The sequence below is a fragment of the Diabrotica undecimpunctata genome, chromosome 8, assembly GCF_040954645.1.
Source record: "Diabrotica undecimpunctata isolate CICGRU chromosome 8, icDiaUnde3, whole genome shotgun sequence".
NCBI lineage: Eukaryota > Metazoa > Arthropoda > Insecta > Coleoptera > Chrysomelidae > Diabrotica > Diabrotica undecimpunctata.
In genome coordinates, this window is record NC_092810.1 from 127934117 (window position 1) to 127961560 (window position 27444).

The 27444-nt window shown below is 31.5% G+C and overlaps 1 protein-coding gene across 5 annotated transcripts in view; it reads left to right on the forward strand.

The window, feature by feature from the left end:
- Larp4B (La-related protein 4B) overlaps nucleotides 1-26173 on the forward strand; it is a 129227-nt gene extending 103054 nt beyond the window's left edge. For all 5 annotated transcript variants that reach the window (XM_072541001.1, XM_072540997.1, XM_072540999.1 and 2 more), the window contains one exon: nucleotides 484-26173. In XM_072541001.1, coding sequence (XP_072397102.1) covers nucleotides 484-650 — 167 coding nt within the window. In that variant the 3' untranslated portion in view covers nucleotides 651-26173. The remainder of the gene's footprint in view (nucleotides 1-483) is intronic.
- The last annotated feature ends 1271 nt before the right edge of the window (nucleotides 26174-27444 follow it).

The following is a 27444-nucleotide window of genomic DNA, read 5'->3' on the forward strand; positions in this document are numbered from 1 at the left end:
GTTCAATTCAGAAATTTGATATCTTTCCCACAGTCCACCACTTGGAACGGTTTCGGTTTCACTCTGCTGTTGCGGAGGAGTTCATTCCAATCATCCGGATTTTTAGTATAAGCTTTGTCATTAATTAAACTAATGTCCCGATCGCACTCTAGGTAGGAATGTCCTCTGATGGGAAAACTTCAATTAAAGCTTATCCGATGTACTTTTATGATTGTATGGCTATATTTTATAACATCACGTGCCTTAGGCTTGCAATAATCTGAATCAAACAATGCATATTTTACCCCTTTAAAGTCTTATAAATAAACAGTACCCAAAATTTTACTGTTTCAAGGACTGGGAGTTGTTCCTGACATCGCTCTTTATAACATAGAGTAGGTTTCAAAAATTCACTATTTAGTGTTTGAAATCGACCTTTTTTACCCATAGCCTGGGCTACTATTTGTACATAGAGTTATATGAAAAAATATTAATTTGATTTAGACAATGGTCCACAACGAATTGAATCGGGTGGCAACGGAAATCAGCAGCGGTACAATGGTATGAATCGTGGCGGAGCCAGATCGGCCCATGAGAGGTCTCAGCGGAGACGAACTGAAATGAGAACATCCCAACTGCGTGACTTTGTGACTCCCCGATCTCCGAAGTAGCAGGGATTCAGGATGTTTAGTGCAATGGGGACGGTGGTGCTCCTGTAATATCTCATATATTTACGCATAGTGTGCGCCAATTGACTGACCCATATAAACATACAAAAACTAATGGCATTTAGGTGTACATGTACATTATGATTTCACTTCACTTGTGTAAATCATATGTTCCTAGCCGACTGTTAAAAATTGATATATTTAAAAAGGAATATGATGAAGTAAATATTAGTGCTGTACTAAGCAAGTGGCGCGACTGTGATTGCCCAATTTTTGTTGACGCGGCTTCCTCGAACTCTATCTTTTTCTCTCTCTTGACGTCTCTCCATGTGTACAGGCTAATGTTGAAAGATTATTTTTGACAAATAATTACCATTTTATGTATAAGCTGTATAGGGGGAGTGTAGGTCTAGTGTATATTGTTGTTGGGTTTTTAAATTGAGCCGTTGGCCCTACCTTTGCTCAGTCGCCAGAGAGTACATATTTTAAACTAAATGAAAACGGATCGAGAGAGACTATTTATAAAAGATGGACGGAAGGATGCAATGAATGCATTAGTATGGCTGAAATGTGATTTTTCTTGAAAATTAAAATATATAATATATCGAATGATACGATCATGACGTTTATTTAACCACAACAATCAAAACTTTAAAAAATGTGTTAGTGATAAACGTTCAATTACATACACATTGAAATTATATATAATTCAAAGTGGACTTTGATGCTTGTGATTTTAATAGTTAGAAATATAGGTGTAATCTCCCTACGTCCGGTACTTTGCCGCTGCTTTCTTTATTAAAGGTATATTAATAATTTTTATGATAATAACTAGGTTTTATATAATAACTGCAACACAGTTCATGTATTCCGCTAATAATGACTTAAATTGTGTTTTTCATGTAACGCGAAAATGATTTTTCTATTTTTCCCTCTGTACCAAATATCTTTAATGTCTCCACAACTAAGAATACATTTTAATCACACACAAATTTAGCCAGGATCGTCAACACAGGGTAAAATTTTAAAATTTATGAATAAGTTCAAGAATTAGTAATTATTAATGAAAATCGCACAAGTATGGAGTTAAAGTACTAATAACCTCACTCTAGTTCCATCCTTCCATGTAGAGTATTGGCCACTTATGCGTTTCTCGGCCAAAAGTCCAAGATTGCTGACTGGCCGGGTCAGCGCAACTAATAAACTAACCCCTTATATTTGTGAATGTAATATATCTAGTTCATTCTAGAGTATGCATAAAACGTCACATACTACAAAAAATTTTAATATAAATTTTTAATTATCATGTTAATTTCATATTATTCAAATTCATTCTTTCAAAATTTTTTCGAACCAAGTTTCATGTTATAACTTATAAGACACTTTGTTGTTGCTAATTCATATATGACGTAATACACATTTTGACGTTTGACGTGTGACATGGTGTCACATGTGAAAGGTACCGTAGATCGGTAACAGGCTTTAAGTTTTATAGTTAGGAGTGATCTTAGGTTTGGTCAGATGTAATGAAATATCAGATTGCCATTTCCGAAATATATTCTCCTCATTCACATGAAATACACTTAATGATACTGTTTACAGTATTCGATTTTACCGAATAAATAGTGATGCACGATATATTGTACGTGTAGGACCATTCACGTGAGGCTTGTACTACTAAAAAAGGGATGCACTAAATACTTATCGAATACTCAATGGACTTGTCAAGCTACTCGAATGAACTGGTTACCACAGTATTACATCATACATGAAATCAGACGTTTTTTATCGAATGTCAATCGAATAATCATCTAGTATTGAATTATTGTTCGAAGGAAGTAAAATCCTTCTGTTAAACGTTTGAAATCGACGACTTTGAAAAATTTAGAGTAATGTCTATTTATGTGTTTTTCTTAGACAGAAAGGTTAGTACAGCTCTGGATACTTCTAAAGGTGGTTTTGTATTCCTTTTAAGAATGTGTTGCTGGTCTTGCTGAAAATGGTTGCACTTATAATATATTCAAAGCCCAGAAATGCATGAAATCTTCGTGAAAATATTTCCGATGCCGCATTCAATAGCAGAAGGATATTAAAATAGTGGTTGAGGGTAGAGAGTAGAGAGAGGAGGTTAGTCGTACAGATCGGGATCTTTTTACATATAAATGTTTAGGTGCACTTTTTCGTTGTTGTGAGTGAATAGATATAGCTATATTATGGATGGATTTTAGATTTTTTTATAGGTGTTACCTATATTCAGAGCTTTTAATTTGTTTAACATTTTGGTGAACGTTTCTATCCTTATTTGCTATTAATTGACTGTCGGATCAGATTTAATTTAATCAGTTTTTCTAAGCATTCCTATACATATTCGGAGTGCATTTTCTCAAAAAGACCCTGAACGCGCGAAGTTTCCAATATTTTGACTTTCATCAGACATAGAATGATACTTGTTTCTGTTGATTTTAAATATTTTTTGAACCATACTTTGTAATCATGCTTTCGCCATATTTTCAAATTCTATAACTAGTTATTACCTAAGTCGTGAAATATAACAGATGATGTAAAATATTGTAAATATTGATGTTAATCAATGGTATACTTTTAATAAAGATGCAGATTGGGCAGTTATTGTAAAATAATGTATACTGGACAAAGATTATGTTACGACCAATTAGCAAATAAATAAAATCAGAACGCAAGAGATCAAAACATATTACGACAAAATATCTTTGAATCTTTAACTGAAATTGGGAAGGTACCAAAAGTTGATAAACAATTTCAATCTATTTTCATTTCTTTAAATAGAGAAGTTTTTAATTTTAGTTTCCAACTCCCATTTTGGTTTTTGTTTTAGAATTTATTTTGCTAATTTTAAGTTATTTTAAGTTAGATCGACATATATGTTGAGGAGATTATGTTTTTTATTTTCGATTTTATTTGACGTGTTAGTAAAGAAGTATTAAATAGCATATTGATATGCTACAAATCAAGTCATGTAAATATGGACACCGAAGATACTGATACCTACCCAACATCGCAAGTTTACATATGTATTTGCTCATGGATTTATCCATACTCTCACAAATATAAAGTTTATTGCCTTTTTGGATTAGATCCATAATAGAGAAAAGCAATGTCTGTGTTATTGATTCGGTCTTTTATTAATTTTAAAGTGACTGACTGATTTATCGACATATTTCTGTTGGGTAAACGTTTTTTTTATTTTATATTATGACTTTCCAAGTTAATTTTCCAAATTTTTTATTATATAGTATTGGGTTGTCTAATAAAACATCTGGAAACTGGGTAAAAACTTTGATAACCTCACAATGTGAACTAGCAGTATCTGGAACTTGAAAATCAAGGTGATCAATGGTAAATATTACACCCTGATGGAATACAAAATTGTTGTCTATTTTTATAGTAGTTCAGCCTCTTGTTAACGACCCGATCTTTAGCCGAACCTTTTGGGAAGATGGACCGTCCTAAACCCGTGTGTTCGAACATGTGTTCACACTGTTCCGGTCGTAATAAGTATTTTTTATTGTAAACCGTCGATACACTCGTTCTTAACAATCATCTGATGTCTACCTAGCGACGGCATATCGAGGTCGAATTCGAAGATCGAACAATCAACTTCCGTTAAGTGTCACACAAAGCACCAACAGCTAGCCATAAACCCGGCTAATCAGTCGGTTCTATGTCCGGCTAAAAACTGGATCGTTAACAAGGACTCTAATTGAAAGTGTTTTCTTATATAAGCAAATCATTGTTAATTTTTTAAAATTAATATATTTTCACCAGTAAAATGTGTTGCACTGTTCTACTTTATTTTAACAGCAAACTTTTAAACAGATTCCTTACTGGCAAGCGTGGTCGATAACATCTCAGCAGCAGAGTTCAATTTATTATTATACAGTCGATAAATTAAAATTACCTCCGACTTGCGTTTTTTTCAGTATTTTTATTGTATAATTATTAGATACCAAAAATACTCCATTTTGAGTTTCCAAATTGTGTTAACTTTCTTAATTTTATTCACGTACGCTGCTTAAATATATAAAGCTCTCAAAACAATATAGAAAAATGTAGCTAGTCATTGGTGATTGTTATTATTTCAATAATAATAACACTGCTCTCTAGGAGTTTTTCATTAGTTCTTTCTGAAAGTGACCACTTTTAGAAGTTCTTCTTCATCTTCCTAAATATGGCCTGAAGCGAGATCCGGTTCCATAGTTTATGGATGACTGAAGCTGTATTTTTTTCTTGTACATTCTTATCGTACAAGAAACTAGGGAATATAATGTCACTCAAGACACAGTCCTAAATAGTGTTAGAAGACTAATGAAACCTGGGTTTCGCAGTACACCGGAGTTAAGTCATTCTTACTTCCATGAGACTAAGATCGAATTTGAAGAGGCCCTTCACCACAGCGCGGCGTCTCGGAGTTTCATCCTATTCATTTTGATTCGTTTACATAAACCATTTGATCTATTAGTATATGAAACCCTTCATGTGCATCGGCAAGTAACATTGTGTTATCCGTTTAGTGCCATCTTGCACTTCTTCGGATGCTTTAGTTGTGGTGAATGAATACGACCCCGACGCACCCCTTTCTCGGAAAACTCTTAGGCAGATCTTGTCCGAGACAGATATTTGCTGTTTTGTTGACATAGTTTATTATTAACATTATATCTTTCGAATCCAAGCCCATTCTCTTCAGAACTTGAATAAGGAAGTATTAATACTTGCTTTTTCCAAAATTTTCCAATATATTCCGCTATCAAATAATTATGTTAGTGACTAAAGAAATCATTAACACGTATACTCGTTATTGCAGACCCGACAGACCCTTCTTGAAATCGTGTCGTTGTTTGCTGTCTTTGCCTTAACATGAAGGAAGACTCGAAAGCTTGGAAACCTCATCAAAGTTACAGATAACCCCATATAGGGAGGATATACAGTCTTGAATCTTAGTATTTCCTTAGGACATAAATACACATTGTGTCAAATTTGGGATCAAAAGGTGTATAATTTGTAAAACTACGCGACCGATATCGTCGAATTGCTTCGAATCCAAGAACATGAAAATACAGGTTAAAACAATTTGGTTCGTGCCGTTATCGACACTTTCGATATTACGTTGTATCAGTTTATTTAAAACAATTTTACTGTGCATCAAAAGAAAGGAATTCACATTTTTAGCAATCAATTAAATAGCAATTATCTGCTTATAAAACTTTAACATTATAATGTAACAAAAACGTTCATAATTTAGATGACAGTGCTTTAGCTATTAAATACATGGGCATTCACTCCATGAGGTTCCAAGACCGGAATGTTGCAGTTTAAACTTAGAGGATCTACAACCTTTAATTTGATGCAAATAGATATTCTCAATGAATATTGTATCAAATGTAATTCAGCACTCATTGACTGATTATGACTATCCATATTTGAAAAATTTTTCCACAAAAAATTAATTTTTATGTTTTGATTTATAAAATAAGGAAGAACTAGAATTTAAATTTAAGTGTTGTTTTCTTTGTATTTCAGTGTTTGTTCTCACAGACTGGTCACTTTTTTTGTAACACATTAGCTAAACTATGACTTTTTTATATATAATTTATTTCATATCCCATTATTTTATTATTTGTAATTTAAGATTAGTGTATATTTTGTATTATTTTAAATCTTGTTGTTATTGCTAGATTTATATAGCGAATTCTCAATACAAGAGATATGCTACAATGCTAATTTTATAATCCAACTAATTAAAATCAGCATTTGACTCTAAAACAAAACCTATCAGTGATTAGCTAGCTATATATATATAATAAATATAATAAATTGTATTATAGGATGAATTGAGCAAAACGGTTGTCACACGGATTAGATCGCGGAACTCAAAAACATTATATAAACACATAGAACACATTATTTTCTAATATGTTTTTTTAAGTTACATGTTACTTATAGGCTGTGTATGTACATAACGAATTTACAGTGGCGGAGCAAGGGTTGGGTCCACGGCACCTTTTTCAGTTATCAGTATATAATTTACTTTAAGACTGTTAGCTGATTATTTTGTAGAATTGTTATTTTGATTGATCCTTTTGATTTTTTCCAGTTGCACACTCCACTATTAAAACATTACTTTTAAACTAGTTAAATGGTTTTGTTAGTAGATTTTAAAATAGTATTTGGACCGCACAAGAGCGTTTTCTAAAATTATTTACAACTTTTTGGTATTTGACAAAATAAACTTCTTAGTAATGATGCATAAATCGTAGGGGTTATGGAAGTGGTTGGTAAAAATGAACGATTTAACATTATTATATTGCGGGGTAAAACGTTGCTTTAGTCTTCAACTCTAAATATTAAATGCCCCAAGGGAAGCATCCTGTTGTTTGTGGTACGTATTTTGTATTTGAAATGTTTCTCAATGACATATGTGTATCTATTATGACACATTAATTAAACATAATTACGTGCCAACATTGATTGTAAAAACTACCAAACCACACGGATATATTTAGCTTAATAATTATCTGCTGAAGTAAGATAAAAAAAGATTGATTGAGATTGTTGTTTTTAAGAAATCACCTTCGCAATTGTCGGTTACCAAAAATTCCGCAACGGATTCATTTTTCCGTTTTGGTTGACCATTCAAACCAATTTTCCACCCTATTTTGCTGATACAGTTGGCAAGATGCTGGAGGTCTTGCAGATTATCGTAGGTAATAAAATTACAGTGTCATCTGCATACCTGATATTGATCCGGTACTCATTTATGCCAGAAGCTTGAACTTCTACGAGCTTGTTTAAAAATCCTGTCAGGATATAAATTAAAGAGTAATGTTGACAAAACGCATCCCTGCACCACTCCACTTTCTATTTGGCATTTGTCTGCTGCCTCCAATATAAATTTTCCATTGCTCGTATGTCTCAATTGTCAGCTTAGGTTCTCGTATCCCAAAAGCGTTGCAAAAACCAAACTATCGTCGAGGCCTTCTTCGCATTTCTTTCTAATTCTGTCATGGTTAATTCAGGGAAAGAATTCAAGAGTATGGCTTATCATACTCGAGGATCTGTAATCTGTTTACCAATCGTAAAGCATATTACCACTTTTATATACTTCATTGAAAAGTTTAACCATATTTTGAATGCTATTTTCATTCAGTATATTGATGAGTTCAACAGGAATGTTATCCGAACAGGGTGCCTTTTTGGATTTAGCTGTATTTATAGCTGTATCTTACTTCTGTTAGTATGATTTCTGGATCTTCTCCTAGTTGTCGTAGTTCTATTTCATCTGGTCTAGGATCTTTAAACTGCTTCATAATGTCGGAGTTCACATTGTTTAGGATTTCTTGATCGTTAATTACAGTTCGTCTCTTTAGTCAGTGGGTAGCCCCATCATCGTTCTTCGTGGACGTTCTAAGGGCCTTCCTTCCAGATTAACTTGGCAAGGCGATTATTGGGGAGCCTATGGAGATGGCTCCCAACATCTTAGGCTTTGAGACGAATAAGACTTACGGCGATTTCTCTCCGTACTTCTTTTGTATGCATTGAGAAAATTTTTGAAGACATCAAGTTAATTGTACTAAATTCGTTGCAAGATTTAACATTGGGGCGATAGTTCTTTGACAGAGACAAACAATTGATGCTTCCACTTGGACGGATGTTTATAATATAAAATTCTAAAGATAAACTGCTTGCCACCTATATACCTTTAATAGAGTTATAAATTATGTAATCTCAAGTTGTTAATTTTTAAGTACTTTCTGTAAATTAAAAATATCGATTTCATTTTATCTATTAAATTAAGGAAAATGTCCGAGATGTATGACGAAATAATAATTTTATGACAATTATGTTTTTGGCTATTTAATTATTTTAAGTTTTGTTTGTATTAAATAAAAGTTGTACTTTTTAGTGGTTTTTCATTTTAATATACATATCGTAAAAATGAAACGCATTTTTACAAAGATCACTTCTTTTTATGTATTACTCTGAGATGGAAACTCGTAGCCTGATAACTTAAACTATATAAAAGTCTTCAGGTAAATAATCTGCATAACAAGAATATGTCAGATAAAATCTGGGGTAATAATAGTTAGCTGTAGTCCCCTGGTTGTACCCGTTACGCTAACGGTACGGCTGCCGCTCGCACAGAGGGAAGATTAAGGTCAAGCTCCCACGACACAACTGTTTTAAAATAACTGTTGAAAACTAGTGGGAAACTAGTTTCAAACAGATCACCTCGTGGGCGAATCTTCGTACATTTACACTGCCGACGGTAAGAAAATAGTTGCGAGAATAGTCGGTCTCAGGCCGTAGTTTTAAAACTGTTGCTTCGTGGACGCTCGACCTAAAGCTGTGAATGTACCTTGCAATGTATAATATGTAGACCCAATAGTCAGCAATGCTTACTATATAATCGTGTGTCATAGGGACCTATCGCTTAAAGGTAGAAGGTATGTTTACTACAACAATGACCTGCTCGTTCATTTTATGAGTTTATTTTCTTCGTAAAAAGAAACTCTATGAAAAAAAACTAGTTAGAAAAATTATGTTTGAATGATTTTCATAAAAAACCAAAACAATTAAAATTAAGTATTCAGTATAATGTATAATAATTTATTTATTAAATAAACTAAATCAACACATAACCTAATATTTATAAAACATTAAAAAAAAAACAATCTACATTTCAAAAATGACTTACCTGATAATATTTCTCTTTTCAAACTTCCGCAAACTTGACTACAAACAAGACACTTAAATGGCATTTTACTAAAATATTAAATTAGTGCCGTCAAAAATTTAAAACAAATTTGCTTTTCAAAAATTTAAAACAAATTTGCTTTTCACGTATGATGACAAACACAACCAATGACGTATATACAAACAAAACGATTTCTTGATTATGTGAAAACTTCATAAAAAGTCATGAACGTTTCATCAACTTCGTATCTAGACAATAAACAACGACAAAGGGAATCTTGTTTATTACACGATATGCACCATTGGCCGAGTCTATAGGTATTATACGTCATTCGTACTGTGTTCATGATACAGGTAAAAATCACTGTGTATGACCAAAACCATGGAATACGCATTCAAGTAGGCTAGAATCAAGATTCTTTTGATTTTTAGCGTGCACAATTCAAACCTCAGAAGGAAAAAATCACTGTGTGGTGATAAGGTTTTGCATGCTACAGTGACGTTCATTATTTTAAAAAAAGTTAGTCATGTAAAATTAATTCGCAATTGAGGATAGTACTATCTTATAGACAGTAAAAATACGATCAAGAGGGTGTGTGTGTGAAACATTAGATTACTAAGTTTATCAAGCAAACATGTACAGACTAAACTGCTTATTCTTCTCTCTGTGTGATCAGCCTAGCAATCTATCTTGACTCATAAGCTGAGATTGATCCAGTATTACGGAATGTCTATTAGTATTATTATCAAACTTTTAGCCATAATTAAATTGCTGCTTTTAAAACTTAGTGTAAAATCTATTTCGCAAGGAAATAGTTATCAGATTTAAGATAAGAGATTAAATGGAAATAAATGTATAGATGTAAAATAAAATTAAGAAGACGCTCTGTGTGTTAAATTTAGTATTTAACGAATTTGTAAAATAAATTTTCTATTTTTACATTACATTTTAACATTGTTGATACTTTATACCAAATAACATCCTGTTAATTGCAACTAAATCAGTTTCGCCAGCATATATGTTAATAAATAAATATATAAAAATGTAACCAGATGCCTAATTATTTTAAAGCAATGAACTATGTATATGCTGTATATTTAGAGATAAATACCCAATAATTGTTTCAAGTAACAGGAGTCACCTAAATCTTTACTTGTGCAGTATAAAAGCTCCAGTGTTGTGACATTTGATATGCAAATTTTGTTAATGATGTAAAAGACTTAGGGCAAGTAAAAACCGTTTCCAGTTTCATTAAAACTGTCGTTAAATCATATTGAGCTATTGACATAACAGAATACTTTCTTTTATTTTCTAACGTTAACCTAACCAGCGTAGCTTGTAGAGTAAATCAAACAAATTATTTTGTTTTGTTACGAAAATATTAAAATTATTCAAGTAACAAAACAAAATATCCATTTGAAGTTACTGATGTGCTTGAACAAAATAGTATTGCTACAGAATTTATCATCGAGATATAGCTATCCATTTGTGTACACTGTCTTTCTCTTTTGTGCGTTCTCCAAATATATTAATCGAGTAACAGAAGTGTTAAAATTGCATTATTTAGCGCTATACATACGAAAGTCCGGATTCTAGAGATTTTATAAACTCTAGAATCAGGACTCATAACAAATTGTAATGTGTAGCAAACATGTGAAACGTACATTAATATCTTCTTCTTGATGTGCCTATCCGTTACGAATGTTGACGATCATCATGGCAATCTTTATCTTATCTGCAGCAGCGCGGAAAAGCTGCACAGATGTTGTATTGAACCAGATTCTGATTTTCTTTAACCAAGATGTTCTTCTTCCTGGACCTCGTTTTCCAAATATTTTTCCTTGAAGGAGAGCATATCTGGATTCATTTCGCATAATATGTCCGAAGAATTAACTTTCAAGATTTGATGGTGGTCAGTACCTCTCGGTTCTTATTCATTCTTCTGCTTCCAGTTTTCTGCACATATCTTCGTTCAAGGTCCACGATTCAACACCATAAAAAAGGACAGAGAAGACGTAGCATCGCAGCATTCTTACTTTTGTATCAAGAGAGAGGTTGTGACTCTTGAAGAAGGCCCCCATCAGATTGAAGGTGGATCTAGTTTTTCCGATGAGTGCACTAATCTCCTGGTTGTTGGTCCATTCTTTATTTATTATGGTGCCAAGATAGTTGTAGTGCGTCACTCTTTCTACAGGGGATTGGTTGACGTAGAGTTGACCTTCTGTTATCCTTTTCTTGCTTATTATCAGAAGCTTTGTCTTCTTAACGTTTATATTGAGTCCATATTGTTGACTGTGATATGTGATTTAACTTGTAGGCCTTCTAAGTCGTCCGCAAATACTGTGGTGTCATGTGGTGACAAAATACAGCCTTGCCTCACTCCACGCATGATTTTGACATAGTCAGTGTGTTCACCTTCAACTCTGAGATTTGCTGTCTGATTCCAGTAAAGATTTCTAATTATTTTCAGATCTTGGTTGTTAATTCCTGCTTCTTTTAGTGTTTGCATCATTTTGGCGTGCTGTATTCGATCAAACGCTTTCTCGTAATCAACCAGACATGCGTATACGTCGCAGTTGACATCTCTGCATCTCTGGAATAAGACTTCTACTGAGAACAAAGCCTCTCTAGTACCAACAGCATTTGTGAACCCGAACTGGTTGGGGAAATTTGACTTTCGCACAGCTTGTAGATTCTCTTATGAATTATCTTTAGGAACAATTTTAGGAGATCACTAATGTACTTCATATAAGTTATTTGTACATCGGCAAGAATATTACTATATTAAACAATGACTTTTTAAGTAAAATGTAAGTTGATGTCTCTAATATTTTTGCAGTATAATTCAGTTATTGGTTTTGTCATATAATATTAAATCACGTTAATGAACTACGAGCCCTAACAACTATATGTTGGAACAAGCAGTTATTTGCAAAACTTACAAAAATTCTTTTATTTAATTTTTTTTAATTGTAAATATGAAATTAGCAACATTTTTTATGATGTATGGAATTATGAAATTAGCAACATTTTTTATGATGTATGGAATTACTTTTGCAGTTTAATTATATATTTTATGTTGATTACTATTTAATTGTTTAATAATCAAAAAATGCTGACAACTAAATATTGGAACAAGGAATTTTTAACAAATTAAAATGAAAATTAATAATGCGTAACGTCGCCCTTAGCTTGAATAACAGCCTGAACTCTATAAGGTATTGTATCAACTAGGCCTTCACAGAATTCAGGGGTGAAACTATCCCATATTTCTTACAATTTAGCACGTGGTTGTGGCAAAGTAAAGTACGCTGAGGGTTATTTCTTAGGCGTTGTTTCATTTTGTGCCAAAGTGTCTCTATTGGATTAAGATCCGGGCTGCTAGAAGAATGTGACAAAACTTGAATGTCGTGTTCTCCCATCCATGTTTTTGTAGATTTAGCCGTATGAAATGAGGCTCCGTCCTGCTGAAAGATAAAATCCCCGGATGGATATAACTTTCCCGCACTTAGTAGAAACTAATGTTCAAGAATATCTTGATATTTGGCTGCGTTTACTATGCCTTCAATAAAATGTAAAGTTCCCAACCCTTTGACCGACATACAACCCCACACTATGATGCCCTGTGCAAATTTTACAGTCCTTTTGAGACAATTCTTACGGAACGTTTCTGTTTTTTCCCGAATCCACGCTTTCAATAGTCTCCCAGGCAGACCTCAAATTTGCTTTCGTCGCTATAGATAACTTTGTTCCAGTTATGTTTGATCCATGAAAGTTTTGATTTAGCCCAAATGTAACGATTCCTTTTTTGAGTTTCCCTCAACAATGGTTTTTCTTTGGCCTACTCGAAAAAAGTCAAAAAAAAATAAAATTTATATCGTAAAGAAGAACCTATCAAACATACCGTATAAAAACTAAGACCGCTTTTGTGGATATATTTGCTACGGCATTCTCTGGAAACATCCATGTCAGTTTCTCTATTCCACCTATCAGTTACTTCTCGTAGTGTATTTCTTATTCTCGCATTACATATTCTAATTAAATGCCTCACACTCCTTTGAGAAACAGCTTTTAGACGACCTGAGCTTTTGTCGTGAACTTCAATACTGGCAGTTTCACCATATTTCTTAATTATATTAAATACATTAGTTGTTGCTACAGTCAATTCACTGGAAATTTCACGCATTGTTTTCTCTTTATGGTGCTGATGAATAATAATTTCTCGAATTTTTGGGTAAGTAGGTTTTCCACGTGCCATTATTATATTTTCCTCGTAATAAAACTGGCGGTTAATTATACATACTCAAATGACGCGTTACAATTATTGTTGACAACGCACTACCCAGTCGTATGTTTGATTTCAAATACTTCTTTGCGTCAGGCTGATAAAATTTAAGAAACTTGAGGAAAAGCAAAAAATGTTCCAATATTTAGTTGTCAGCAGTTTTCGATTATCAAACAATTAATTAAATAGTAATCAAGATAAAATATAGAATTAAGCCGCAAAAATAATTCCATACATCATAAAAAATGTTGTTAATTTCATATTTACAATTAAAAAAAATTAAATAAAAGGATTTCGGTAAATTGGCATTATATTCGCAAAATAACTGCTTGTTCCAACATATATTTGCTAGGGCTCGTATTTATTTGTTTCACGCTGAACAATGCCTGGAACCGACATTTGGATTTGTCGTGTATGGGATGCCTGGTGATCTGTGAGCAAAATTTTGTGTAACTGTCAACGACTAGAGCTGGTATCGTATGAAAGATGATGATAACCGTAAAATGTTAACAATCACCTTTACCTTTAGGAAACTGCCATGTTTCAAAACATCATAACATGCTAAAATGACGGTCAAATCATCAACACTTTCAATATAGATTTGTTCCTGCTATATTGGGAACATTTATATGTACTATATTGTAGTATAGCTCATAAGTAAAAAATAATGTTTAGACCAATTTATCCTTTTATCCGATATACATACTAATTCCTGATAATTTTATGCTCTATGCCATATATGGCATATCTTCTTTAGTGGGAATCTTCTTTAAGTGCCGTCTCCATTAGAAGAGGTTGGAAACAATTATTGCCTTTTTAACAAAGCCAGCTCTTGTCATTTACTCCTAAATGTAAAAACTAATATATTTAGTTTTTACCCTAGATATTTGTAATCTTTCTAAACGTCTTTCGTCGGTTCTCTCATAAAAAGTGATAATAACCGTCGCATATATGTCTGATATACCACTAACACTTAACTCACATCTTCTTCCACTGTCAAGTACGCCAATGACTGAATGAGAGTTTCCGATCCTTTAACAAGGGGTAGAGTTGTTTATCCTCGAGGCAAAAATACGTTATTTTACCTAACTTTCACAATAAACGTTTGCAGTAATTATAAAAAGTGACTTCATGGGATGATTCGTGATTTTAGTTAGTTCGGCCTTTTATGCAGTTAAATATATGGGAATCATGTGATTAATCAAAAGTGAAACCCAATATCATTAAATATATTACTGTTTATTTTATTTTTTAGATATTATGTTGTATAAATTGTTGTATGACTAATTCCATCAATCAATGCCATTCAAATAATTATATTATAATAATCGTGATAGTGTGAGTCCTTTGTGAAGGAACTAATGACTGGTGAAGTATGAAAACATACTTTTGTTAGTTTATTTTTGATTGAAATCGAATAAAGTTATTAGAAAATTAATTGCTTTCAGTATTAGAACTACTGATTACTAAGTCTCCAGTAAAACATTCTGGATAAAATTGTGCAAACCACGAATGTTACTTTTTGGTAATAAACAAAATCCATAAATTGTGGCTTTAGGATGATTATTAAAGTTGAATTATAGGCATATATGTATGTATTTCATTCCATACGTCTACAGGTTTCTCAGATTTACTAATATTTTCTAAATTTACAGTATCTCTATTCGACCAATTTTCACTGGTTTCCAAACCATACAAATACAATGCTTAAGTATATTTTCTTGCTGTTAAAATGCCCAAGGCGTCGGCTCGATAGCTCAGTGGATGAGTGATACTGTGAAATGTAAGGTCTCGCGGCTTGGTGAAGCTCATTTATTTATTCCTGTATCGGAAGGTCTGGTATATAAAATTCTCAACATCTATAGAATTCCACCGGAATCTTAGAAAAATATTTTCTTCGCTTGTATGGAAATTTCAATTATTTGCATTGCACTCTTAATCTTCTGAGTGTTTTTAAAATTCGATTGAAGCTTTTATTTCCTCAGAACTTTTACATAGATAATATTTTATGCAATCTCAGATGGCAATCTCTTTTGACTTGTTAAATTTGTTGCTGAACAAGTACATTCAGCTCTCTTGTCCTTATATGAAGTAAGAAATACAGTTCTGTAACTTAAATAATAAAAAATTAGTAATAATGGTAACGGGTACAAGGCATTTACTTTTCGTTATTTTTATTTTGAATGCGCAAACTTAACACTCTAAAAAGATCCTTTAGTTCTCATTCTTATATCTTACTCATGTGCGCAACTTTTATATGTTGTCACCTGTGGCTTATGCTTATGCATCATAGATTCATCTTTGGATTGCATTCTTTAATGTCTAATAATAAATTTAGCCCTGAACCTCATGCTGGACCAAAATAGTATAGATGTTTATTAACTTTTTATGTAATGATCACTGTGTGCCTAAATAGAAGCAAATGATGGTTCAAAACATTTTTTTAATACATTTACGAAAACAAACTTATTTGTATCACCTTGATCAATTTTTGTTTTTCTGTTTATTGTACATATAATATTCATATGATCTGTTGTTCCCACATATACATTTTATAATTAATTAATTCGTAATTCCCTACGAATGTCAAATTACACGAAATTATAATCTACCTTTTTGAGCTAAGGCTCATCAATTGATTGAACAAGTGAGTCTGATTTTACTCTTTAATGAGTCATATGAAATTTTAATCTCCACCAAGGACGAACAGTATTTTGTCTATAGAGTAGTAATCCCGTTTCTATATTGTACACAGCCAATACAGTATGAGAATTATTTAAATGAGACAAGTTGTATCAGTCTAAGCAAGTGTAGAAAATATATCAGATTATAAAACAGTTTTTAGTAGAAAATTATGCTATCTTAACATTTCTAAATATTTTTATATGATAGATGCTTGTAATTGTAAAATTTGTGTAGTTTCTTTCTTCTCAATTCCTTGGGCATTTTTTTCAGTATCGAATTTTAATTTTTTTTTTGTGAAATTTAATGAGTAAATGCCTTGTTATATTTAAAGTATATATAAAGTATCGGTTATTATATACAAAGGACTGCGGCTCTTCGAGCGCGTAGCGGCCCAATGGACAAGAACATTTGGTATATTAGAAAAATCTAATAAAACAAACTATTCAAAAAGAGATCCTATATGATAAAGACTGATTCTACAAAACATTCTTATAAAACTGTATTCAGTACCATAAAAATTAGTTTGCAGACTTCTAATCTGTATATATTCTTCTGTGATTACAGCGCCATCTATCGCCAATCAAAAAAAAAATCAGATAAAACTTATTTACTTTTTCACGTAGAATCCTAATTTGCAATAAAAATGTGGTTTTCCATTTAAGATTTCGAAGTGCGTGGTCGTGTTTGGTAACATTCGATCGATTTTTGAAAAATATTAAACAAGTGTCTTTTGTTTTTCCATTTGGAAGTGTATTTATCGAGATATTAAACTGTTTCTATAATTTTCCTAGAGTATCACGGTAAATAGTTTTTTCCTATTATAATGCCATCTATCAACAATTCGACAAAATGTTCCTTATAAAAGTTACTTATTTTTATATGAGGAATCCAAATCTGCAATAAAAAATGGGGTTTCCACAACCCCAAGATGATGTCTTATAAATACAGTAACTGCTGCAAGCTGTTGAGGAAAGGAAAAACACTAAGATAAAAAGTTCTAATAAAAAAAAACATAGTCTCATCTGATGTGTCGGACTTGGCACGGTGGCTAAAGGAATAATCTTTTTAATGTTGAACATGGCTTCAAAAGGAGTCCTGTCTGAGCTCCTTAGATTCAGTTTGTTCAGATCACTTTTTTATATCATCTGTCAAGTAGATAGGGAATCTTTCTTTACATCTTTTTTTTAAGTTTTCGGTTGCCATTCCAATATCTTCTTTTTACACCTGTTTGCGCCGAACGCCTACCTGATAAATCAAACGTTCCTCTGTTATCTAGCGCTCCGGAAGCAGAATGGCCGCTGTAAGGCCGAGCAACACTCCCTTCACTTATCCATATACTGCCAACAAGGAGGCTCCTTGTCTCCCCTTTTGTTGGAACTAAAAAGTAAACTTTTTTAACTCGAGAGGAACCCTGTTCCTGCTCCAGATAGCATGGGGAAGATCCTCATCGCTCCTAGAACCGCGACACTACCAGCCGGGCACTTTTTCCTTCCCCGCAGACTCACTTATACAGTTCTCACTTGTTGGCCTCTAATTAAGACTTCCTCCGTTCGGATTTGGTTCCTCCAATATTGGGCATTGTCTATTCTTTTTCGTTTAGCATTCTTCTTCGTTTACCATTCTTTATTTACCAGATGACTCGGCAATTCGTTAGGTAGTCGTATATTTCGGTTCCTTCCATTTTCCCACGGCGATTAAAATTGTTTACTGAAGTTTCGATTTCGTACGTCGTAACTGTTAACAAACATTGGTCAAAAGTCTAAAATGATGATGAAATGGGCATATTACTCTTAAATATGTATCTTAATTTTCTAGTTGCTGTCAAGTTCGTGTCCCAGGTTTATATATTTCTATACTATCTCTATTTCCGAATAACCTTTTATACACTCGCTGAGTACGAATTGTTGGTTTTACGAACAACATAGCCAGCAATAACGAAGGACGTAAAGATTCAATCTCTCTGCAACTATTTTTGTTGCTAGGTTATCGCAATCGAGTGTGAAGTATGTTCCAGGCCTGACTCCTATTCCGATATTAGAGGCAGAAGGCAGAACTACTCAACTCGAAAAGTAAAAACATTCCAAATAAAACATTGTGACAACAATGTACGCTCAATATTTGTTTCACATTATCATAATACATAAAGGTTTGTTCCTTTGTTTTCTGGTGTGGCACTTTCAAGTGTACTTGAGTGTAGGCTACACTGGCTAGTGAAACGAAAATCATGGCTGTGTTACTAAAAAAATGACCGTTTTAGTGTAGTTAACATTTGAGTTGCGGTTTAAGTCAGGCTATTTTACTACATTTCGTCTTGCTCGTCAGAATCAGACTCAAAAATGAAAGCAACTCTTAGTTAAAGGAAACCACAAAATAAAATATTAAATTAAAATTTGTAAGAATTTCACGGTTTTTTAATTTACTAAAAAGTTTTTAAATATAAATTGAACTAAAAAGAAAAAGATATTTTTTTGTAAAAAACATATCTAGTTGTCAAACTCGGTTGGATGATACTGCGCAAGACGAAAGTATCGAGTGTAGATGTAGATTTACTCTCAGAAGCAGGTGTTGATTTATCTACACTGATGTTACACTTTTTTTTGCTACACTAGGACTTTTCATCAGCCGCCATGTTTTTCGTACAGACAGATTTATAAATTTATAATTTATATATTATATACATAATATTTATTATTTATTAAATAAATATTTTTTTATTTAATAAAGAAATAACACTGTTTATAAAGAAATAAAGGCTTTAAAACATTTATAAAATAATATATGTACTCTCTTTAAATGACTTAGAGGATGTATCACTCTTACATATTCCATAACAACACCGCTCCGTTGTTCATTTTCGTACTGGTACCATAATAACAATCGATTAAAAAAATTGATTTGCTAGTTGTGGCAGTTTATTTTTTTCAATAACTAGACTTTCTTTGGTATTTTTTATATTAATTATCTATATTTTTTATATTACTAAACTAACCTGTTTGTTTACAAAATGTCTGTTCGAAAAAAATGGCTGACACTATTTTTTGATAAAAAGTCCTCTCCTCAATGGAATAGAGTGGTGTAGCACTACAACTTGCAAAGGATCGACTTAGTGTAGCACTTCTACAATTTTTTTGAACTGGTGTTAAACAAGAAAATAAAGAAACAGACTCTTCAAAAATAGCAACGAGCACTCTAGTGATAATTTAAACTTTTACGTTGGATTAGGCCATTGCTTCACAATAGTTACAGACTAGTCTGTTTTTAGTATTGTGTGTTCATAAATTATATTTATACTTAAGTGAGATATTGTTGATAACTTTTTAACCTGTTGTACACGCATTTTAGTCAATCATAAGATTTAATAATGTGTATAATACCTTTAGATCATTAAAATTTGATTGATGATATATGCAGGGATATATTTAAAAATATATAATAAATAGTAAGAAAGAACAATCAATCATGTGGTCTTGGTGTGTTTATTTAGGTAAACAAATATGCCATATCGAAGTGATAATTTTTAAACTTTGTACACTTTATTAAATTAAAAGCTCAATATGGTGAACTCTCAACGAAAACCGATAGAACTATTATAGGTTTAGTGGAGTGTGTGTTCTCTGGCATTTCTATGTATATTCTAATATGAAAAAGCTATTGTTTATTTTTGTGTGCAAGTTTCTATTATTATAGGTAATAATTACCCTTTATATTTGTTCCGCTTGCAGGGGTGTTTCACTTTTACTAGATATTACCGAATACCTTAATTTTAACTATTAATCTACAATTTTGTATCGCACATGTTACTATAACTAGGGGACTTTGTTTATCGAAACTGTAAATGGTTTTAAAATTTGTAAAACACTATTTCAAGATATTGTATAACACTGTAAAATAATAAAATGCTACTATCAATTATTAAGTAAGGCTATCAATTACAATATAAAATTATTATTGCATATTTGACTTACTCATTAACTCACTTCTAAAATAACTGTAATTAAGAAATTAAAACTATATAGCACATATTTCTGATCATTGCCAACAGTTTTTAAAACAATTACTAGTTGTAAATGAAAATCAGAAGATTTTTGGTTTCAATGAGTTTTTGAATTGTCTAAAGCATTTTAATCACGTAGTCTGCTAGGATAAAATTGATTCCAAAGCCATTTTTTACCTTTTGTCACTATTTGTCTTTATTTTTTGTTGGGTTTGGTGATATTTGGCTTTAGACCAGGTAAATAAGCAAATTAAGGTAAAAAAAACGGTAAATTTTCGTTTTTTTTTCTTCTATCGGCAAAAAGTAAAGCGTTTGAAACAAATTTGAGAAGAGAGGAAACTTATAAGTCATATAAAAGCCTTCAAAATGGCGTTTTCTAAACGTTTCCATCCTTATTTGTTGCTTAGAAAGTTGCAAAATAAGTCAAAAATTTCGGTCAAAAAGTTTAAAAGGTATTTATTTTGTTTATCCCAAATTAAATTTTTTTGCAACAATATCAGTCAGAAATTAAATAGGTATGTTAAATACACGGATAGATTCTAAAAGAAGAAGATTTATTCTATTAATATTATTTAAGAAACATGAGGAAACATAATTTTAAATATTGCAAAATAATTTGGCAAATACATGTCAATTTTTTGCTTATAAACAATTAGAATAACTTTTTAATTATTGATTGCAAAAAACTGATTTTTTCATATTTTGACAACCTGAATTTTTTTACAAATTTAAAATTAAAAAAGTTGACCTAGGACACTTTGGGACGAAGTTAGTGCCTTTTTTTATAAATTGATAGCAGCTTGTTTATTGTTTATAATAATAAAGAGAACTTATTAGGCTCATCTGAAAAAACATACTTAAAGGTTTTAACGTGAAAAATTTGAAAAAGATGGCATTTTAATGGAATCGTTCACAAAGATTCAAAATTCCTAAAAATTGGTTGGCTGTGAAACTAGTGAGAGCGCAGGAGGGAGAAGGAGCTGTTACCTGTATCTCTGTTTCTTGTTTATAGATGTCGACGTTTTTTTTTTTTTAATTTTTATGTACTTTTTGCGTACATTTTGAATATGTATTATTTAAATGATTAGGTTGTTAAATAAATCATCCAATTTGTTTAAACAATTTTTTTTTCGGAATATTTGAGGTAATTTTTATTGTAAAAAAATTTTATGAATAATATATACTTCTTTAATAAACTTCGTAAATATTTTATTTATAATAGATTTTATGAAAAAAAAAATTATCCCATTCAATTATTTCTAAAAATATTATTGGTTTATGCATTTCTTGGAAAATGTATAATTCCAGATAAACTGGATTTTATTTCTTGCTAAGCATGCTAGGCGTGTGGCTTTTGTCGAAAAAGTTCAATTTCCTACCCACATGCTGAAACTTGTTTTAATCTATATTATTATGATGCTAATATGCTATGCTCAAAAGTTTTCCGAAAATTTTCCATGGCAACCTATTTATGTTATAACATTTTTTTTTTAATTTCAGAGTTATTTCAAGTCAAAAATGATTCTTATGATATTTATGTAAAACGCTTACTTTAAACGTAAAGGTCAAATAAACTACTAAAATAGCCGAAAAAAGCAATTTTAGCGTTTTTCGATGCCATTTTTTTATAGGTTGAACATCAGATGTAAAAAAAAACAAAAAATACAAGATGAAAGCTTAAGTCAATTGGTTTAAAAATGCTCAATTTCATTTCGATGTTATATTGCAAAAGTCAGTTTAAAATATACAGTTATAAGTCAGTTTAAAAATAAACAAATTGATATACCGTTGCGTTTTGGAATATATAGACTTGATGAACATCCAAACTTTAACGTTTGAAACACAGTGTTTATTTCTTACCACAATCTTAATCTTATTTTAATCAGAAGAATATGATGCTGCAATATTATAGTAAAAAGTTTACCCAAAGTATACCACGGGTACTTGCTTAATATATAAAAAAAAATAACAAATCGTTCAAACACAAATGCAATTTTTTATTCGTTGAAAAATTGTTATAAATAAACAGCTTCCCGTGGTAAACTTTGGGTTAACTTTTTACTGTAAGTAGCATATTATTTATTCTTTCGATTAAAATAAGATTCAGTTTATGGGTAAAAAATATACAATGTGTTTTAAACGTTAAAGTCTAGATGTTTGTCAAGTCTATATATCCTGAAACGCAACGGTATATTAATTTGTTAATGAATATTTTAAACCGACTTATGCTACATCAAATCAAAATGGACCTTCGCATTTTAAATCTGTTTTGTAAACTTTCAACCTCATATTTTTTGTTTTTTAAATTCGATGTTTTTAATTGTTTATTTGCATTTTATGTCTAAAGTAAGTATTTTACGAAAAAAAAACAAGAATAACGTCTTAGAATAATTCAAATTATTAAAAGAAAATAATTTTGAAACACAAAATATATTTTTTTATAATTTGTTTAAGAAGTGTAAAATAAATATATAATAATAAATAAATAAATAGGTTGCCATGAAAATTTTTTCATTGAAATGATTTTTCCATTGTGGAAAACTTTAAATTTTTCTTTGAGATTTTTTATTTTTAAAGAAATATTACTAAGTACTTTAAAGTAGAAAGAATTGTTTTTTTTTCATCAAATCTATTATAAATAAAATATTTACGAAGTTTATTAAAGAAGTATATATTAATTATAAATATTTATTTTTTACAATAAAAATTTTCCTAAAATATCAATAAAAAACAAATAAAAACTGAAAAAAAAGTGTTTAAACAAATTAGATGGTTTATTTAACAACCTAATTATTTAAATAATGCATATTCGTAATGTACGCAAAAAGTACATAGTAATTAAAAAAGAAACGTCGAAATCTATGAACAAGAAACAGAGAAACAGCACCTTCCCTCTCTGCGCTCTAACTAGTTTTAAAGCCGACCAATTTTCAGGACCACAATTTTAAGCTTTGTGAACGATTTCATTAAAATGCAAACACTTTTTCATATTTTTCACATTAAAACCTTAAAGTATGTTCTTTCAGATGACCATAATAATTTCTCTTAATTGTTATAAACAAAGCTGTTATCAATTTATAACAAAAAGTCACTAACTTCGTCCCAAAGTGTCCTAGGTCAACTTTTTATCCTTTTAAATTTGTAAAAAGATTCAGGCTGTCAAAATATGAAAAAATCAGTTTTTTGCAGTCAATCGTTAAAAAGTTATTCTAATTGTTTATAAGCACAAAATTGACATGCTTTTGCCAAATTATTTTGCAATATTTAAAATTATTATTCCTCACTTTTTTTAAATAAAATGAATACAATAAATCTTCTTCTTTTAGAATCTATCCGTATATTTAATATACCTATAACTGTTTGACCGATCGACTTAAAATTTTGACCTTATTTTAAGCACCACAGGATTCAACATTGTGTTTAGTATACAGGTTATAAGTTTATTTTAAAAAAAAGTCATTAACATTTATAAAAAACCGAAATTTTTTACTTCTTTTGCAACTTTCTAAGCAACAAATAAGGGTATGAACGTTTAGAAAACGACATTTTGAAGGTTTTTGTATGACTTATATTCTCTTCTCAAATTTGTTTCAAACGCTCTACTTTTTGCTGATAGAACAAAAGAGCGAAAATTTACCGTTTTTTGGCCTTAATTTGTTAATAATTAATTAAGTCCAAAGAATCGACTGCAGGAAACATATGTGTTCTTGTTACAGAGGTCCATACCACTCAAAACAACTGTCGGTTGCCTGGCCGGACAAGTGTCACGAAAAAAAGCTTATTTCCCTGGGTTACTTGTCTTACCTTTAGTTTTCTATCGCTTTATTCCCTTTCATTTATTTTTTATTCCTTTGTAGGAGTTATAAAAGAGTCCTACAGGACTTTACGCTGACTGGCGGAGTTGAGTTTTGCCAAAAACTGTTGCGCAAGTTATGATTCATGTGCTGGCATATTATCGCGATGAAGAATCTAATCATTGCGCCGTGCACCAAATATGTATCTGCTTTCTTCTCACTGCGTCACGTAGTTTTTTAAAACTTGTATCAAAATTCTTTGTTGTTTCTCTAATCTCTTGGGAGATGATTCATGGTGCAAAACACCTTTCATAATAAAAAAAAATTAAGACGTATTTACCCGTGAAAACATTTTTAAAACGATTGAGTTGTTTTATTTGTGTTTTGTCTATTTTCCGCTATCTCACACACCACAAATTCTCTGGGAATTTTCCTCTCCCAGTCGTAGATTTGTTTGTTTCATCTCGTTTGTTGAGAATCAATATTCCACTAGAGTATAAGACATCTGGCTTTAGTATGTGATAAATAACACGCAGAGCAAAGTGATTCATTATCTTGTCATAATGTGATATCTTGGGACATCTTAGTACATTAGTTGCATTTTCACGGGTGGAAATTACCCAAAACTTGAGTTTAGACTGAATGTGCGATGATTAAGAAGTAATGTGTTTACGCCAACTATGATATAACACGTCATTCGTAATTTATCTCTTAGCAGCGTGTACGCAATAGTTAAATAAAAAATTATCTACACATGCAATAAGGCTTTTTTCACATATGTGTTAAAAGTATTGGGTGTCTTTTCTTTTTTGTGCCTCTCCGTGACTCCGTGAGACAATTTTTTCTCGGAAGGCTTACGGAAAAAACATTTTTAAGTAATATGTCAAACATGTATTAAACAAAATATTGGGGGGGATACGTTATTATAAAATCGTGTGGCAGCGAACGTCTTAAAAAGTAATATTATTTTAGAAGAACGTGATATTGTAAAAATGTTTGTAATGACAATTGATAATATCTTCTGAATCTCAGTTATAAATGCTTTCAGACTTAATTATGTAGCTTGAAACTGAAAAATGCTGTTTAATTTTCTTTGTGTGAAAGTTGGTCGCAAACGTAGTTAACTTAACACAGTTATGATAGATAATCTTTAAAGATCTTAGGAAAACTATGATGATTCAACGTTTCTTGAAAGTTTTAAACAAATTTTAAAACCATTTGGACCCTTTGTAAAGTAAGAGTGTTTACCTGGGCTATATTTTAATGTGAGATTTTTACTAAACAAAAAAACGTAAGTTTGAGTTAGAATTTTATATTTAATTTTCGTCAGTTTTAATTTCCTGGATTTTAGACAGTGTTGTGTACTTTCTATGATAAAAATTTGCACGCTAAAATTTCACTGTATAATTAAAGAAAACGAAAGTTTAATTTTTTTTCTAGTCTAATGTTTGTATGTATATTTGATTTTTTGATGTGTATGTTAAGTTTGAAATGATATAGGGTGGGACGAAAAGTGTTTTTGGAAATTTTATTCCAGTACGAGGCAAAAAGTTTACAACGCTTTAATCATAACATAAGCACATTATAAGCAACAAGTGGCGGCTTCTGTGATGATTAAAAGAACTTCCACTGAAGTCTGCTAACATGTCGAAAAGAAAATGTAGAGTTGTATCCATTCATCACGGCACTCTACTCTTTTTTTAACATTTAGCTGTTGTTAAATCAGTTTTTGTTAGTTACTGGAATATTGAATTTCCAAAAAAAAATATTTCCTTGGCCTTTTTGTTTTCGACCCACCCTAAATAAAGCAGGTGATGGGGTCTTACTTAGAACTTAGTTATAATTTTGCAATTAAGATATTAAATATTTGTATAACTCGTCACCTTCATGTTGATGATAAGTTGGAACACCTTGTCTGAAGTCCAAAATAATTTTCACCCCTGCTTTATTTATATGGTTTTTGAGCTGTACTGATTAAGCTTCTGATGTTGCCCATTAAAATTGTTATAAAAATATATTTCTTTTATTATAACTGCATTTGAATTTTACAAATCTTTTTTCAGCTACACTTTTTCTACCTATTCCAATCCAAAATCACCAAAAATGGAGATGTAAATGGCTAGCTAATGGTCATACATTGCTTCAAAAAATTCGAGAAATATTTGTATGAGGACTATAACTTTTTTGAGAAGTTTCTACGAAAATAAATTCAATGGATATATAAATTAGATACTATGAACTATGAAAAGAATATGAACTAAAGAACTATGAAGAGACGAGAGGGAAGAGAAACCACCAACGCCAGAAACAAATCACCCGGAATATATAATCTACCAGCTGAACTATATAAAGAAGGTGGTCACGATACCATAATGGCATTACAGCAGCTTATAGAAGAAATATGAACATAGAAATCACTCCTTAATGATTGGAATATTGGAATACTTTGCACCATACACAAAAAAAGAGACACATTTTAGAAAAAACACTGGAATATGGCATAGATACTCATCACATATTTATAGACTACAAAGCAGCCTACGACTCGGTGAGTAGAAGAGAACTGTTCAAACCAATGAAAGAGCTAGGAATACCAAATCAGTTTTTAAATTTAACAAAACTAACTCTTGAAACAGTTGAATGTAGAGTACGAATTCAGGGGGAACTGTCTGAACCTTTTAAAACAAATAACGGGCTGCGCCAGGGAGACCCTCTCTCCTGTTATACTGTTCAATCTTGTTCTGGAAAAAGTAATACGTATGCCACAAATCACAAACATTGGTTCAATATGTAATAAATCAGTGCAAATCCTTGCCTATGCTGATGATATCAATATTGTTGGGAGAACGGAAAACGCTGTACGAGAGGCGTATGTAGCATTAAAAGAATCAGCTAAAAATTGGGTTTAATAATAAACACCAACAGCGAAGTATATGAAAATAAGCACGCAACCCCAAATCCTACGACCACTTGTTATAGAAAACGACGTAATCGAAGCAGTGAACGAATTTGTATACCTGAGAGCGCTCATTAACACTGAAAATAATACTACCGCAGAATTTGCACGGACAACAGATGCTATTTTGGGCTCAATCTCCACCTTAAATCCACAATTATATCGAGAAATACAAAAATTAAACTCTACAAAACAATAATACGCCCAGTCCTAACATGGTTTAGAAACCTAGACTCTGGACTCAACAAAAAGTAATGATAACATGTTAGGATGTTTCGTATAACATATTAAAATGGACGTTTGAGGTAGATACGACATATAATGCGGATGGAACAAAACGACCCAGCCAGAA